This window comes from Oncorhynchus kisutch, linkage group LG17 (assembly GCF_002021735.2).
Source record: "Oncorhynchus kisutch isolate 150728-3 linkage group LG17, Okis_V2, whole genome shotgun sequence".
Lineage (NCBI taxonomy): Eukaryota > Metazoa > Chordata > Actinopteri > Salmoniformes > Salmonidae > Oncorhynchus > Oncorhynchus kisutch.
Window position 1 is genome coordinate 1,614,130 of NC_034190.2, and position 17,413 is coordinate 1,631,542.

The window sequence follows — 17,413 nt, forward strand, 5'->3', positions numbered from 1 at the left end:
CTTACAGTCATGCGTGCATTTATTTTACGTACGAGTGGTCCAGGGAAACAAACCCACTAGCCTGGAGTTAACATCGCCATACTATACCAACTGAGCTACAAAGGACCGCTTATAAATGAACACTTCTCCCATTTCCCACCCAAGACGACAACAAAACCTCATTCTTTTCCTCCAGTACCTGTCTTTGCTACAGAGGCCGTGCGAGGCGATCTTTCGGCATATTTTGCGGTTGAGCTCGGAGCTGAAGAGAGGCATCCCAAAGCACAGCTCTAGAGGGACCCACTCATCTTCTGTCAACGGCACTGCAGGGGGGTACAAAACATTACATCATCAAACGGCCAAGGGGGAGCATGATGACGTCATCAAACGGGGACACAGAGGAGAGAGAAGTCATATAGAATGGAAAGCGAGAGTATAATAACACATTCCAATATAACTTTATGATCTATGCCAAGGATGGACATTCCCATTTGACATAACCTCACAGTAACACAGACACGTGTGCAGTCGTACTCGCCCCTATTTAAAAGAAATGGAATGGTGTCAGGAATAGGTTAGAAACTCACTGCAGCCATACTTGCATTAATCCAATGCTTTTAAAAGCGCAAGTAGACACGTCTGGAGAAGGGCAGAGAATAAGAACACAGTCATAAACTCTTCCAAAGAGACTAATATCCACACTATCATACTACTCAGAATGGGGTATCCACACTATCACTATCATACTACTCAGAATGGGGGTATCCACACTATCACTATCATACTACTCAGAATGGGGTATCCACACTATCTCTATCATACTACTCAGAATGGGGTATCCACCTATCATACTACTCAGAATATGGTATCCACACTATCACTATCATACTACTCAGAATGGGGTATCCACACTATCACACTACTCAGAATAGGGTATCCACACTATCACACTACTCAGAATAGGGTACCCACACTATCATATTACTCAGAATAGGGTATCCACACTATCATACTACTCAGAATAGGGTATCCACACTATCACACTACTCAGAATAGGGTATCCACACTATCATACTACTCAGAATAGGGTATCCACACTATCATACTACTCAGAATAGGGTATCCACACTATCATACTACTCAGAATAGGGTATCCACACTATCATACTACTCAGAATGGGGTATCCACACTATCATACTACTCAGAATGGGGTATCCACACTATCATACTACTCAGAATAGGGTCTCCACACTATCACACTACTCAGAATGGGGTATTCATACTATCACACTACTCAGAATAGGGTATCCACACTATCACACAACTCAGAATGGGGTATCCACACTATCACACAACTCAGAATTGGGTATCCACACTATCACACAACTCAGAATGGGGTATCCACACTATCACACAACCCAGATGGAACCCTATTCCCTATACTGGTGTGAATAGGGTCCGTACTCCCCCTACTGTATTACCTCATGCTGAGCAGCACTCCCTCTACTGTATTACCTCACACTGAGCAGCACTCCCCCTACTGTATTACCTCACGATGCACCTCCCCCTACTGTATTAACTCACGATGCACCTCCCCCTACTGTATTACCTCACGCTGTACCTCCCCCTACTGTATTACCTCACACTGAGCAGCACTCCCCCTACTGTATTACCTCACGCTGAGCAGCACTCCCCCTACTGTATTACCTCACGCTGAGCAGCCCTCCACCTACTGTATTACCTCACGCTGAGCAGCACTCCCCCTACTGTATTACCTCACGCTGAGCAGCACTCCCCCTACTGTATTACCTCACGATGCACCTCCCCCTACTGTATTACCTCACGCTGTACCTCCCCTACTGTATTACCTCACGCTGCACCTCCCCCTACTGTATTACCTCACGCTGCACCTCCCCCTACTGTATCACCTCACGCTGAGCAGCCCTCCCCTACTGTATTACCTTACGCTGAGCAGCCCTCCCCCTACTGTATTACCTCACGCTGCACCTCCCCCTACTGTATTACCTCACGCTGCACTCCCCCCTACTGTATTACGTCACGCTGCACCTCCCCTACTGTATTACCTCACGCTGCACCTCCCCTACTGTATTACCTCACGCTGAGCAGCCCTCCCCCTACTGTATTACCTCACGCCTCACGCTGAGCAGCCCTCCCCCTACTGTATTACCTCACGCTGAGCAGCCCTCCCCCTACTGTATTACCTCACGCCTCACACTGAGCAGCCCTCCCCCTACTGTATTACCTCACGCTGCACCTCCCCCTACTGTATTACCTCACGCTGAGCAGCACTCCCCCTACTGTATTACCTCACGCTGAGCAGCACTCCCTCTACTGTATTACCTCACGCTGAGCAGCACTCCCTCTACTGTATTACCTCAGCACTCCCCCTACTGTATTACCTCACGCTGAGCAGCATTCCCCCTACTGTATTACCTCACGCTGAGCAGCACTCCCCCTACTGTATTACCTCACGCTGAGCAGCACTCCCCCTACTGTATTAACTCACGCTGAGCAGCACTCCCCCTACTGTATTACCTCACGCTGAGCAGCACTCCCCCTACTGTATTACCTCAGCACTCCCCCTACTGTATTACCTCACACTGAGCAGCACTACCCCTACTGTATTACCTCACGCTGAGCAGCACTCCCCCTACTGTATTACCTCACGCTGAGCAGCACTCCACCTACTGTATTACCTCACGCTGAGCAGCACTCTCCCTACTGTATTACCTCACGCTGAGCAGCACTCCCCCTACTGTATTACCTCACACTGAGCAGCACTCCCCCCTACTGTATTACCTCACGCTGAAAAGCACTCCCCCTACTGTATTACCTCACGCTGCACCTCCCCCTACAGTATTACCTCACGCTGAGCAGCACTCCCCCTACTGTATTACCTCACGCTGCACCTCCCCCTACTGTATTACCTCACGCTGAGCAGCACTCCCCCCTACTGTATTACCTCACGCTGAGCAGCACTCCCCTACTGTATTACCTCACTGAGCAGCACTCCCCCTACTGTATTACCTCAGCACTCCCCCTACTGTATTACCTCACGCTGCACCTCCCCCTACAGTATTACCTCACACTGAGCAGCACTCCCCCTACTGTATTACCTCACGCTGAGCAGCACTCCCCCTACTGTATTACCTCACGCTGAGCAGCACTCCCCTACTGTATTACCTCACGCTGAGCAGCACTCCCCCCTACTGTATTACCTCACGCTGCACCTCCCCCTACAGCATTACCTCACGCTGAGCAGCACTCCCCCCTACTGTATTACCTCACGCTGAGCAGCAGTCCCCCTGACTGTATTACCTCACGCTGAGCAGCACTCCCCCTACTGTATTACCTCACGCTGAGCAGCACTCCCCCTACTGTATTACCTCCCACTCCCCCTACTGCATTACCTCAGCACTCCCCCTACTGTATTACGACACGCAGAGCAGCACTCCCCCTACTGTATTACCTCACGCAGAGCAGCACTCCCCCTTACTGTATTACTTCACGCTGAGCAGCACTCCCCCTACTGTATTACCTCACACTCCCCATACTGTATTACCTCAGCACTCCCCCTACTGTATTACCTCACGCAGAGCAGCACTCCCCTTACTGTATTACCTCACACTGAGCAGCACTCCCCCTACTGTATTACCTCACGCTGAGCAGCACTCCCCCCTACTGTATTACCTCACGCTGAGCAGCACTCCCCCTACTGTATTACCTCACGCTGCACCTCCCCCTACAGTATTACCTCATGCTGAGCAGCACTCCCCCTACTGTATTACCTCACGCTGAGCAGCACTCCCCCTACTGTATTACCTCACGCTGAGCAGCACTCCCCCCTACTGTATTACCTCACACTGAGCAGCACTCCCCCTACTGTATTACCTCAGCACTCCCCATACTGTATTACCTCACGCTGCACCTCCCCCTACAGTATTACCTCACGCTGAGCAGCACTCCCCCTACTGTATTACCTCACGCTGAGCAGCACTCCCCCTACTGTATTACCTCACGCTGCACTCCCCCCTACTGTATTACGTCACGCTGCACCTCCCCTACTGTATTACCTCACGCTGCACCTCCCCTACTGTATTACCTCACGCTGAGCAGCCCTCCCCCTACTGTATTACCTCACGCCTCACGCTGAGCAGCCCTCCCCCTACTGTATTACCTCACGCTGAGCAGCCCTCCCCCTACTGTATTACCTCACGCCTCACACTGAGCAGCCCTCCCCCTACTGTATTACCTCACGCTGCACCTCCCCCTACTGTATTACCTCACGCTGAGCAGCACTCCCCCTACTGTATTACCTCACGCTGAGCAGCACTCCCTCTACTGTATTACCTCAGCACTCCCCCTACTGTATTACCTCACGCTGAGCAGCATTCCCCCTACTGTATTACCTCACGCTGAGCAGCACTCCCCCTACTGTATTACCTCACGCTGAGCAGCACTCCCCCTACTGTATTAACTCACGCTGAGCAGCACTCCCCCTACTGTATTACCTCACGCTGAGCAGCACTCCCCCTACTGTATTACCTCAGCACTCCCCCTACTGTATTACCTCACACTGAGCAGCACTACCCCTACTGTATTACCTCACGCTGAGCAGCACTCCCCCTACTGTATTACCTCACGCTGAGCAGCACTCCACCTACTGTATTACCTCACGCTGAGCAGCACTCTCCCTACTGTATTACCTCACGCTGAGCAGCACTCCCCCTACTGTATTACCTCACACTGAGCAGCACTCCCCCCTACTGTATTACCTCACGCTGAAAAGCACTCCCACTACTGTATTACCTCACGCTGCACCTCCCCCTACAGTATTACCTCACGCTGAGCAGCACTCCCCCTACTGTATTACCTCACGCTGCACCTCCCCTACTGTATTACCTCACGCTGAGCAGCACTCCCCCCTACTGTATTACCTCACGCTGAGCAGCACTCCCCTACTGTATTACCTCACTGAGCAGCACTCCCCCTACTGTATTACCTCAGCACTCCCCCTACTGTATTACCTCACGCTGCACCTCCCCCTACAGTATTACCTCACACTGAGCAGCACTCCCCCTACTGTATTACCTCACGCTGAGCAGCACTCCCCCTACTGTATTACCTCACGCTGAGCAGCACTCCCCTACTGTATTACCTCACGCTGAGCAGCACTCCCCCCTACTGTATTACCTCACGCTGCACCTCCCCCTACAGCATTACCTCACGCTGAGCAGCACTCCCCCCTACTGTATTACCTCACGCTGAGCAGCACTCCCCCTGACTGTATTACCTCACGCTGAGCAGCACTCCCCCTACTGTATTACCTCACGCTGAGCAGCACTCCCCCTACTGTATTACCTCCCACTCCCCCTACTGCATTACCTCAGCACTCCCCCTACTGTATTACGACACGCAGAGCAGCACTCCCCCTACTGTATTACTTCACGCTGAGCAGCACTCCCCCTACTGTATTACCTCACACTCCCCCTACTGTATTACCTCAGCACTCCCCCTACTGTATTACCTCACGCAGAGCAGCACTCCCCTTACTGTATTACCTCACACTGAGCAGCACTCCCCCTACTGTATTACCTCACGCTGAGCAGCACTCCCCCCTACTGTATTACCTCACGCTGAGCAGCACTCCCCCTACTGTATTACCTCACGCTGCACCTCCCCCTACAGTATTACCTCATGCTGAGCAGCACTCCCCCTACTGTATTACCTCACGCTGAGCAGCACTCCCCCTACTGTATTACCTCACGCTGAGCAGCACTCCCCCCTACTGTATTACCTCACACTGAGCAGCACTCCCCCTACTGTATTACCTCAGCACTCCCCATACTGTATTACCTCACGCTGCACCTCCCCCTACAGTATTACCTCACGCTGAGCAGCACTCCCCCTACTGTATTACCTCACGCTGAGCAGCACTCCCCCTACTGTATTACCTCACGCTGAGCAGCACTCCCCTACTGTATTACCTCACGCTGAGCAGCACTCCCCCCTACTGTATTACCTCACGCTGCACCTCCCCCTACAGTATTACCTCACGCTGAGCAGCACTCCCCTCTACTGTATTACCTCACGCTGAGCAGCACTCCCCTACTGTATTACCTCACTGAGCAGCACTCCCCCTACTGTATTACCTCAGCACTCCCCCTACTGTATTACCTCACGCTGCACCTCCCCCTACAGCATTACCTCACGCTGAGCAGCACTCCCCCCTACTGTATTACCTCACGCTGAGCAGCACTCCCCCTGACTGTATTACCTCACGCTGAGCAGCACTCCCCCTACTGTATTACCTCACGCTGAGCAGCACTCCCCCTACTGTATTACCTCCCACTCCCCCTACTGCATTACCTCAGCACTCCCCCTACTGTATTACGACACGCAGAGCAGCATTCCCCTACTGTATTACCTCACGCAGAGCAGCACTCCCCCTTACTGTATTACTTCACGCTGAGCAGCACTCCCCCTACTGTATTACCTCACACTCCCCCTACTGTATTACCTCAGCACTCCCCCTACTGTATTACCTCACGCAGAGCAGCACTCCCCTTATTGTATTACCTCACACTGAGCAGCACTCCCCCTACTGTATTACCTCACGCTGAGCAGCACTCCCCCCTACTGTATTACCTCACGCTGAGCAGCACTCCCCCAACTGTATTACCTCACACTGCACCTCCCCCTACAGTATTACCTCATGCTGAGCAGCACTCCCCCTACTGTATTACCTCACGCTGAGCAGCACTCCGCCTACTGTATTACCTCACGCTGAGCAGCACTCCCCCCTACTGTATTACCTCACACTGAGCAGCACTCCCCCTACTGTATTACCTCAGCACTCCCCATACTGTATTACCTCACGCTGCACCTCCCCCTACAGTATTACCTCACGCTGAGCAGCACTCCCCCTACTGTATTACCTCACGCTGAGCAGCACTCCCCCTACTGTATTACCTCACGCTGAGCAGCACTCCCCTACTGTATTACCTCACGCTGAGCAGCACTCCCCCCTACTGTATTACCTCACGCTGCACCTCCCCCTACAGTATTACCTCACGCTGAGCAGCACTCCCCCCTACTGTATTACCTCAGCACTCCCCTACTGTATTACCTCACGCTGAGCAGCACTCCCCCTGACTGTATTACCTCACGCTGAGCAGCACTCCCCCTACTGTATTACCTCCCACTCCCCCTACTGTATTACCTCCCACTCCCCCTACTGTATTACCTCACGCTGAGCAGCACTCCCCCTACTGTATTACCTCATGCAGAGCAGCACTCCCCCCTACTGTATTACTTCACGCTGAGCAGCACTCCCCCTACTGTATTACCTCACACTCCCCCTACTGTATTACCTCACGCTGAGCAGCACTCCCCCTACTGTATTACCTCACGCAGAGCAGCACTCCCCCTACTGTATTACCTCACACTGAGCAGCACTCCCCCTACTGTATTACCTCACGCTGAGCAGCACTCCCCCTACTGTATTACCTCACGCTGCACCTCCCCCTACAGTATTACCTCATGCTGAGCAGCACTCCCCCTACTGTATTACCTCACGCTGAGCAGCACTCCCCCTACTGTATTACCTCACGCTGAGCAGCACTCCCCCTACTGTATTACCTCACGCTGAGCAGCACTCCCCCTACTGTATTACCTCACACTGAGCAGCACTCCCCCTACTGTATTACTTCAGCACTCCCCCTACTGTATTACCTCACGCTGCACCTCCCCCTACAGTATTACCTCACGCTGAGCAGCACTCCCCCTACTGTATTACCTCACGCTGAGCAGCACTCCCCCTACTGTATTACCTCACGCTGAGCAGCACTCCCCTACTGAATTACCTCACGCTGAGCAGCACTCCCCCCTACTGTATTACCTCACGCTGCACCTCCCTCTACAGTATTACCTCACGCTGAGCAGCACTCCCCCCTACTGTATTACCTCAGCACTCCCCCTACTGTATTACCTCACGCTGAGCAGCACTCCCCCTGACTGTATTACCTCACGCTGAGCAGCACTCCCCCTACTGTATTACCTCACGCTGAGAAGCACTCCCCCTACTGTATTACCTCCCACTCTCCTTACTGTATTACCTCACGCTGAGCAGCACTCCCCTGTCTGTATTACCTCACGCTGAGCAGCACTCCCCCTACTGTATTACCTCCCACTCTCCCTACTGTATTACCTCACGCTGAGCAGCACTCCCCCTACTGTATTACCTCACGCTGAGCAGCACTCCCCCCTACTGTATTACCTCACGCTGAGCAGCACTCCCTCTACTGTATTACCTCACGCTGCACCTCGCCCTACAGTATTACCTCACGCTGAGCAGCACTCCCCCTACTGTATTACCTCACGCTGAGCAGCACTCCCCCTACTGTATTACCTCACGCTGAGCAGCACTCCCCCCTACTGTATTACCTCACGCTGAGCAGCACTCCCCCTACTGTATTACCTCACACTGAGCAGCACTCCCCCTACTGTATTACCTCACGCTGAGCAGCACTCCCCCTACTGTATTACCTCACGCTGAGCAGCACTCCCCCTACTGTATTACCTCAGCACTCCCCCTACTGTATTACCTCACGCTGCACCTCCCCCTACAGTATTACCTCACGCTGAGCAGCACTCCCCCTACTGTATTACCTCACGCTGAGCAGCACTCCCCCTACTGTATTACCTCACGCTGAGCAGCACTCCCCTACTGTATTACCTCACGCTGAGCAGCACTCCCCCCTACTGTATTACCTCACGCTGCACCTCCCCCTACAGTATTACCTCACGCTGAGCAGCACTCCCCCCTACTGTATTACCTCAGCACTCCCCCTACTGTATTACCTCACGCAGAGCAGCACTCCCCCTACTGTATTACCTCACGCTGAGCAGCACTCCCCCTGACTGTATTACCTCACGCTGAGCAGCACTCCCCCTACTGTATTACCTCCCACTCCCCCTACTGTATTACCTCACGCAGAGCAGCACTCCCCCTACTGTATTACCTCACGCTGAGCAGCACTCCCCCCTACTGTATTACTTCACGCCGAGCAGCACTCCCCCTACTGTATTACTTCACACTCCCCCTACTGTATTACCTCATCACTCCCCCTACTGTATTACCTCACGCAGAGCAGCACTCCCCCTACTGTATTACCTCACGCAGAGCAGCACTCCCCCTACTGTATTACCTCACGCTGAGCAGCACTCCCCCTACTGTATTACCTCACGCTGAGCAGCACTCCCCCTACTGTATTACCTCACGCTGAGCAGCACTCTCCCCTATTGTATTACCTCACGCTGAGCAGCACTCCCCCTACTGTATTACCTCACGCTGAGCAGCACTCCCCCTACTGTATTACCTCACGCTGAGCAGCACTCCCCCTACTGTATTACCTCACGCTGCACCTCCCCCTACTGTATTACCTCACGCTGAGCAGCCCTCTCCCTACTGTATTACCTCACGCTGCACCTCGCCTACTGTATTACCTCACGCAGCACTCCCCCTACTGTATTACCTCACGCTGAGCAGCCCTCCCCCTACTGTATTACCTCACGCTGCTCCTCCCCCTACTGTATTACCTCACGCTGCACCTCCCCCTACTGTATTACCTCACGCTGAGCAGCACTCCCCCTACTGTATTACCTCACGCTGAGCAGCATTCCCCCTACTGTATTACCTCACGCTGAGCAGCACTCCCCCTACTGTATTACCTCACGCTGAGCAGCACTCCCCCTACTGTATTACCTCCCACTCTCCCTACTGTATTACCTCACGCTGAGCAGCACTCCCCTGTCTGTATTACCTCACGCTGAGCAGCACTCCCCCTACTGTATTACCTCACGCTGAGCAGCACTCCCCTACTGTATTACCTCACGCTGAGCAGCACTCCCCCCTACTGTATTACCTCACGCTGCACCTCCCCCTACAGTATTACCTCACGCTGAGCAGCACTCCCCCCTACTGTATTACCTCAGCACTCCCCCTACTGTATTACCTCAGCACTCCCCCTACTGTATTACCTCACGCAGAGCAGCACTCCCCCTACTGTATTACCTCATGCTGAGCAGCACTCCCCCTGACTGTATTACCTCACGCTGAGCAGCACTCCCCCTACTGTATTACCTCCCACTCCCCCTACTGTATTACCTCACGCAGAGCAGCACTCCCCCTACTGTATTACCTCACGCTGAGCAGCACTCCCCCCTACTGTATTACTTCACGCCGAGCAGCACTCCCCCTACTGTATTACTTCACACTCCCCCTACTGTATTACCTCATCACTCCCCCTACTGTATTACCTCATCACTCCCCCTACTGTATTACCTCACGCAGAGCAGCACTCCCCCTACTGTATTACCTCACGCAGAGCAGCACTCCCCCTACTGTATTACCTCACGCTGAGCAGCACTCCCCCTACTGTATTACCTCACGCTGAGCAGCACTCCCCCTACTGTATTACCTCACGCTGAGCAGCACTCCCCCCTATTGTATTACCTCACGCTGAGCAGCACTCCCCCTACTGTATTACCTCACGCTGAGCAGCACTCCCCCTACTGTATTACCTCACGCTGAGCAGCACTCCCCCTACTGTATTACCTCACGCTGCACCTCCCCCTACTGTATTACCTCACGCTGAGCAGCCCTCTCCCTACTGTATTACCTCACGCTGCACCTCGCCTACTGTATTACCTCACGCAGCACTCCCCCTACTGTATTACCTCACGCTGAGCAGCCCTCCCCCTACTGTATTACCTCACGCTGCTCCTCCCCCTACTGTATTACCTCACGCTGCACCTCCCCCTACTGTATTACCTCACGCTGAGCAGCACTCCCCCTACTGTATTACCTCACGCTGAGCAGCATTCCCCCTACTGTATTACCTCACGCTGAGCAGCACTCCCCCTACTGTATTACCTCACGCTGAGCAGCACTCCCCCTACTGTATTACCTCCCACTCTCCCTACTGTATTACCTCACGCTGAGCAGCACTCCCCTGTCTGTATTACCTCACGCTGAGCAGCACTCCCCCTACTGTATTACCTCACGCTGAGCAGCACTCCCCTACTGTATTACCTCACGCTGAGCAGCACTCCCCCCTACTGTATTACCTCACGCTGCACCTCCCCCTACAGTAATACCTCACGCTGAGCAGCACTCCCCCCTACTGTATTACCTCAGCACTCCCCCTACTGTATTACCTCAGCACTCCCCCTACTGTATTACCTCACGCAGAGCAGCACTCCCCCTACTGTATTACCTCACGCTGAGCAGCACTCCCCCTGAATGTATTACCTCACGCTGAGCAGCACTCCCCCTACTGTATTACCTCCCACTCCCCCTACTGTATTACCTCAGCACTCCCCCTACTGTTTTACCTCACGCAGAGCAGCACTCCCCCTACTGTATTACCTCACGCAGAGCAGCACTCCCCCTACTGTATTACCTCACGCTGAGCAGCACTCCCCCTACTGTATTACCTCACGCTGAGCAGCACTCCCCCCTATTGTATTACCTCACGCTGAGCAGCACTCCCCCTACTGTATTACCTCACGCTGAGCAGCACTCCCCCTACTGTATTACCTCACGCTGAGCAGCACTCCCCCTACTGTATTACCTCACACTCCCCATACTGTATAACCTCACACTGGACCTCTCCATTCACTAAACCTTCTTCCAGCCAGGACAATGGCAACAATAAAGATGCGACAAGATGTACACAAAGCAAACGTTTTACTTCATAATTATGTGAATCGTAATAGTGTACCAGATAGTTTCACAGGCAAAAATGACTTAAAACTAACGTTATGCAAAGTAGATGTCAATTATTTGTGGCTATCTAGATAGCTAACAGTAGTAGCTAGCCAGTTTGCCCTACTGACTTACAATGAGATTGCGATTTACGTACATTACTGTGGGTATTGTAGGCAGATAATTTAGTTATGTTTAACACAGCCTGAATTTATTAACGATACGTTAATGTTACAATATTGAAGTCAGGCAACATACGTGATGTGAAAGGGAAAAATCTCTGAAGTTGGAGTTCATTTTTTCTTGCTTCAGCCCAAATAATGGCGGACATTTTGATTTCAATGCATAGTTTTTTTACATGGTTGTGCCATATTTCTGTGCATACTTTCCGTTGAAGCTTTTCATTGATGCTTAAAAATATGTACAAACGGAGTACGCACACTCCAACCCTCCGGTGATCCACTAGCGCGCATTTTGAGAAACACCCCTACTGTCATGTCCCTTCTGCTGCTTGCTTTCCTTCTCCTTCTCCAAAAAGTAGTGCACTACATAGGGAATAGGGTGCTATTTCAGATCGCCCTTTTTGAGTAGACTGTACTATACCTTCTGCTGCTTGCTTTCCTCCATTGTTGTCCTCTGTGACCAGCTCAAAGGACTCCGTGCTGCTGTTGGCCTCCAACCCACCTCCCAGATGACTGTCTCCTGTATAGACAATATCAAATCACTATACACTGTGTGTACAAAACATTAGGAACACCTGCTCTTCCATGACAGACTGACCAGGTGAAAGCTATGATCTTTTATTGATGTCACCTGTTAAATCCACTTCAATCAGTGCAGATGAAGGGGAGGAGACAGGTTAAAGATAAAGGGGAGGAGTCAGGTTAAAGCTGAAGGGGAGGAGTCAGGTTAAAGCTGAAGGGGAGGAGTCAGGTTAAAGATGAAGGGGAAGAGGCAGGTTAAAGATGAAGGTGAGGAGTCAGGTTAAAGATGAAGGTCAGGCGTCAGGTTAAAGATGAAGGGGAGGCGTCAGGTTAAAGATGAAGCTGGGGAGTCAGGTTAAAGATGAAGGGGAGGAGTCAGGTTAAAGATGAAGGGGAGGAGTCAGGTTAAAGATGAAGGGGAGGAGTCAGGTTAAAGATGAGGGGAGGAGTCAGGTTAAAAATGAAGGGGAGGAGTCAGGTTAAAGATGAAAGGGGAGGGGTCAGGTTAAAGATGAAGGGGAGGTGTCAGGTTAAAGGATTATGAACACTTGGGACATGGATTGTGTCTGTGTGTCATTCAGAGGGTGAATGGGAAAGACACAATGTTTCAGGGGCTTTGAACGAGTTATGGTAGAAGTGCTGCTGGGTTTTTCACGCTCAACAGTTTCCCGTGTGTATTAACAATGGTCCAACGCCCTGGTCAGTCCCTAGACACACCCATTGTCACTTCCTGGTTTGAGTGGCTGTAGGAAGTGGGTGTGTCCAAGTCCAAGGACGGGCGTTTTGACAGGAGAGAGGTGGGAAAATAAAACATGTTAGTTGGAAAGACTAGTTTTCTTTGATGCTGGACAGGTGAGACTTGAGTTGGAGCATTACTAAGAAGAGGTTTACCTTCCTGTGTCTGACACCAGGAGAGAACAACGTTTTGGAAGGCTATTTCAATGGCCTGGTACCTTAACACCATTAAACCAGACTGATGGCTATCATTACCTCACTGGTACCATTAAACCAGACTGATGGCTATCATTACCTCACTGGTACCTTAACACCATTAAACCAGACTGATGGCTATCATTACCTCACTGGTACCATTAAACCAGACTGATGGCTATCATTACCTCACTGGTACCTTAACACCATTAAACCAGACTGATGGCTATCGTTACCTCACTGGTACCTTAACACCATTAAACCAGACTGATGGCTATCGTTACCTCACTGGTACATTACCACCATTAAACCAGACTGATGGCTATCGTTACCTCACTGGTACATTACCACCATTAAACCAGACTGATGGCTATCATTACCTCACTGGTACCTTAACACCATTAAACCAGACTGATGGCTATCGTTACCTCACTGGTACATTACCACCATTAAACCAGACTGATGGCTATCGTTACCTCACTGGTACCATTAAACAATACTGATGGCTATCGTTACCTCACTGGTACCTTAACAACATTAAACCAGACTGATGGCTATCGTTACCTCACTGGTACCTTAACACCATTAAACCAGACTGATGGCTATCATTACCTCACTGGTACCATTAAACCAGACTGATGGCTATCATTGCCTCACTGGTCCCTTAACACCATTAAACCAGACTGATGGCTATCGTTACCTCACTGGCACCATTAAACCAGACTGATGGCTATCGTTACCTCACTGGCACCATTGCATCAGACTGATGGCTATCGTTACCCTACTGGCACCATTAAACCAGACTGATGGCTATCGTTACCTCACTGGTACCATTAAACCAGACTGATGGCTATCGTTACCTCACTGGTACCATTAAACCAGACTGATGGCTATCGTTACCTCACTGGTACCATTAAACCAGACTGATGGCTATCGTTACCTCACTGGTACCTTATGTTAGGAATTTTATGAATAAATGACTAAACAATATCCCCATTTCAAATAGAACTGTAACTAAGTAAACTTATACTCTGTTTTATTATATCTGATTAACAATATGAATTCATAAGTGAGGGATTGTGGAGCCTGAAACAGGGGGTAATTCAATTAAATGAATACTATTCCAACCAGGTTGGATAAGATTGGAAGTGTTTTTTTTTAAGTAAGCAGAAAGGGTAATTAACCTATGGTTGAACCGACGCAACTTAGCTCTGGGATGTTCAGATAAGGCAGTGAGTGCTTTCCCAGGTTTTCCATTAACTGGAACTGTCCGCTAAGTGGTGATGGATAATGGTGAGGGGTCAAGAGTTAATTCAGTTATATTGTGTGTCGTGTGTGCGCTAGTAGGTCGGAATGAACTTTTGAACCTGCTTGTCTTGGTCGAGATGAGGAGATTCATTCTAGAACCAATGACGTCATATTTTGTATATAAACTGTTGTTCGTGATTACATGGCAGCGCGCTCCGAGAATAAATACTACCATCTAATTTTGACTGGTCTCTGTCTATTTTATGCAAATAGGAATCTTACAAGTTCTTATAAAATAGACTGAGTGATTTAATCAATATATAATTAATAGTAATTCCAGTGACACCTTAACACCATTAAACCAGACGGATGGCTATCGTTACCTCGCTGGTGCCACTAAACCAAACGGATGGCTAGCGTTACCTCGCTGGTGCCACTAAACCAGACGGATGGCTAGCATTACCTCGCTGGTGCCACTAAACCAGACGGATGGCTAGCGTTACCTCGCTGGTGCCACTAAACCAGACGGATGGCTATCGTTACCTCGCTGGTGCCACTAAACCAGACGGATGGCTAGCGTTACCTCGCTGGTGCCACTAAACCAGACGGATGGCTAGCGTTACCTCGCTGGTGCCACTAAACCAGACGGATGGCTAGCGTTAGCTCGCTGGTGCCACTAAACCAGACGGATGGCTAGCGTTACCTCGCTGGTGCCACTAAACCAGACGGATGGCTAGCGTTACCTCGCTGGTGCCACTAAACCAGACGGATGGCTAGCGTTACCTCGCTGGTGCCACTAAACCAGACGGATGGCTAGCGTTACCTCGCTGGAGCCACTAAACCAGACGGATGGCTAGCGTTACCTCGCTGGTGCCACTAAACCAGACGGATGGCTAGCGTTACCTCGCTGGTGCCACTAAACCAGACGGATGGCTAGCGTTACCTCGCTGGTGCCACTAAACCAGACGGATGGCTAGCGTTACCTCGCTGGTGCCACTAAACCAGACGGATGGCTAGCGTTACCTCGCTGGTGCCACTAAACCAGACGGATGGCTATCGTTACCTCGCTGGTGCCACTAAACCAGACAGATGGCTATCGTTACCTCGCTGGTGCCACTAAACCAGACGGATGGCTAGCGTTACCTCGCTGGTGCCACTAAACCAGACGGATGGCTAGCGTTACCTCGCTGGTGCCACTAAACCAGACGGATGGCTAGCGTTACCTCGCTGGTGCCACTAAACCAGACTGATGGCTATCATTATCTGATGGCAGTTCTTTTGCATTGGATGCGCCGCATACGCCAATGTCGCACTTCTGGTGAAAGGTGGCAAAGCTGGAGCGGTGTTTGTCAGACCACGAGACATCCCGAAAATCGGTCTTCTCACGAAAATGTCTGTAGCGAAAGAAAGGTTTGGCAACACACTAATATGGAAAGGTGAGACTCATCTGAAGGTCCCCCGGTACCCGTTTAAAAACCAGAACCCAGGATACCAACCAGACTGCCCTCCTCATTAGTTCTGGGTCTCCAGCTTAGGGAGCAGAACCCAGGATAACAACCAGACTGCTCTCCTCATTAGTTCTGGGTCTCCAGTTTAGGGAGCAGAACCCAGGGTGCCAACCAGACTGCTCTCCTCATTAGTTATGGGTTTCCTGCTTAGGGAGCAGAACCCAGGATACCAACCAGACTGCCCTCCTCATTAGTTCTGGGTCTCCTGCTTCTTCAGGGCCAGGAGTGTTTCCCATCCACCTGAGTTTCTCCTGGCCAGGTGATGCTTAGCAGATAGTTAGTGCATCAATGCCTTGGTAAATGTCACTGAAAAGACACAGTAACCTTCCTCCTGTCCACCCTACCCTATTACTGTTACCCACCTGCCATCAGACCTACTCCCACCCTGCACCACTACCCACCCCCGCCGTCTGATCCTACCCCCAATCCCACTCTGGTCCTCCACTCCACTCACCCCTGCCATCTGATCCTACCCCCAATCCCACTCCGGTCCTCCACACACCCCTGCCATCTGATGCTACCCCCAATCCCACTCCGGTCCTCCACTCACCCCTGCCGTCTGATCCTACCCCCAATCCCACCCCGGTCCTCCACTCACCCCTGCCGTCTGATCCTACCCCCAATCCCACCCCGGTCCTCCACTCACCCCTGCCATCTGATCCTACCCCCAATCCCACTCCGGTCCTCCACTCCACTCACCCCTGCCATCTGATCCTACCCCCAATCCCACTCCGGTCCTCCACTCCACTCACCCCTGCCATCTGATCCTACCCCCAATCCCACCCCGGTCCTCCACTCCACTCACCCCTGCCGTCTGATCCTACCCCCAATCCCACTCCGGTCCTCCACTCCACTCACCCCTGCCATCTGATCCTACCCCCAATCCCACTCCGGTCCTCCACTCCACTCACCCCTGCCGTCGGAGCTCTCGCTGGCCCTCCTGCGGTGCCTGTTGTTGGGGTTGAGCATGGTGATGTAACCACACTGGTGCTCCAGATCCACCTTCTCCCTCAGCAGCAGCAGGGCCTTGTGGACACACATGTTGGAGGAGGAGAACTCTGTGGGAGGGGGGGCAGAAAGGGTTAAACTAGGTTTATGCAGAAAGATTTGTATATCAACTCTTACATGTGATACTTCTAACGTGTCACTTCTTGTAGTCAACCAAATTCAAAAGAAGAGATGTCTCTGATTATCAGATACTATCGTCAGTTCTGCAGGCTCAGATAGATAGCAGTGCATCAACTACAGCAGC

At 51.6% G+C, this 17,413-nt stretch overlaps 1 protein-coding gene across 4 annotated transcripts in view; it reads right to left on the minus strand.

Annotated features, from left to right (window-relative positions):
- Positions 1-17,413, minus strand: part of LOC109886244 (protein FAM91A1) — a 115,687-nt gene that overhangs the window by 15,523 nt on the left and 82,751 nt on the right. For all 4 annotated transcript variants that reach the window (XM_031794998.1, XM_031795000.1, XM_031794999.1 and 1 more), the window contains 3 exons: positions 17,073-17,219; positions 12,375-12,473; positions 179-302 (listed from right to left, as the gene is read on the minus strand). In XM_031794998.1, coding sequence (XP_031650858.1) covers positions 179-302; positions 12,375-12,473; positions 17,073-17,219 — 370 coding nt within the window. The remainder of the gene's footprint in view (positions 1-178; positions 303-12,374; positions 12,474-17,072; positions 17,220-17,413) is intronic.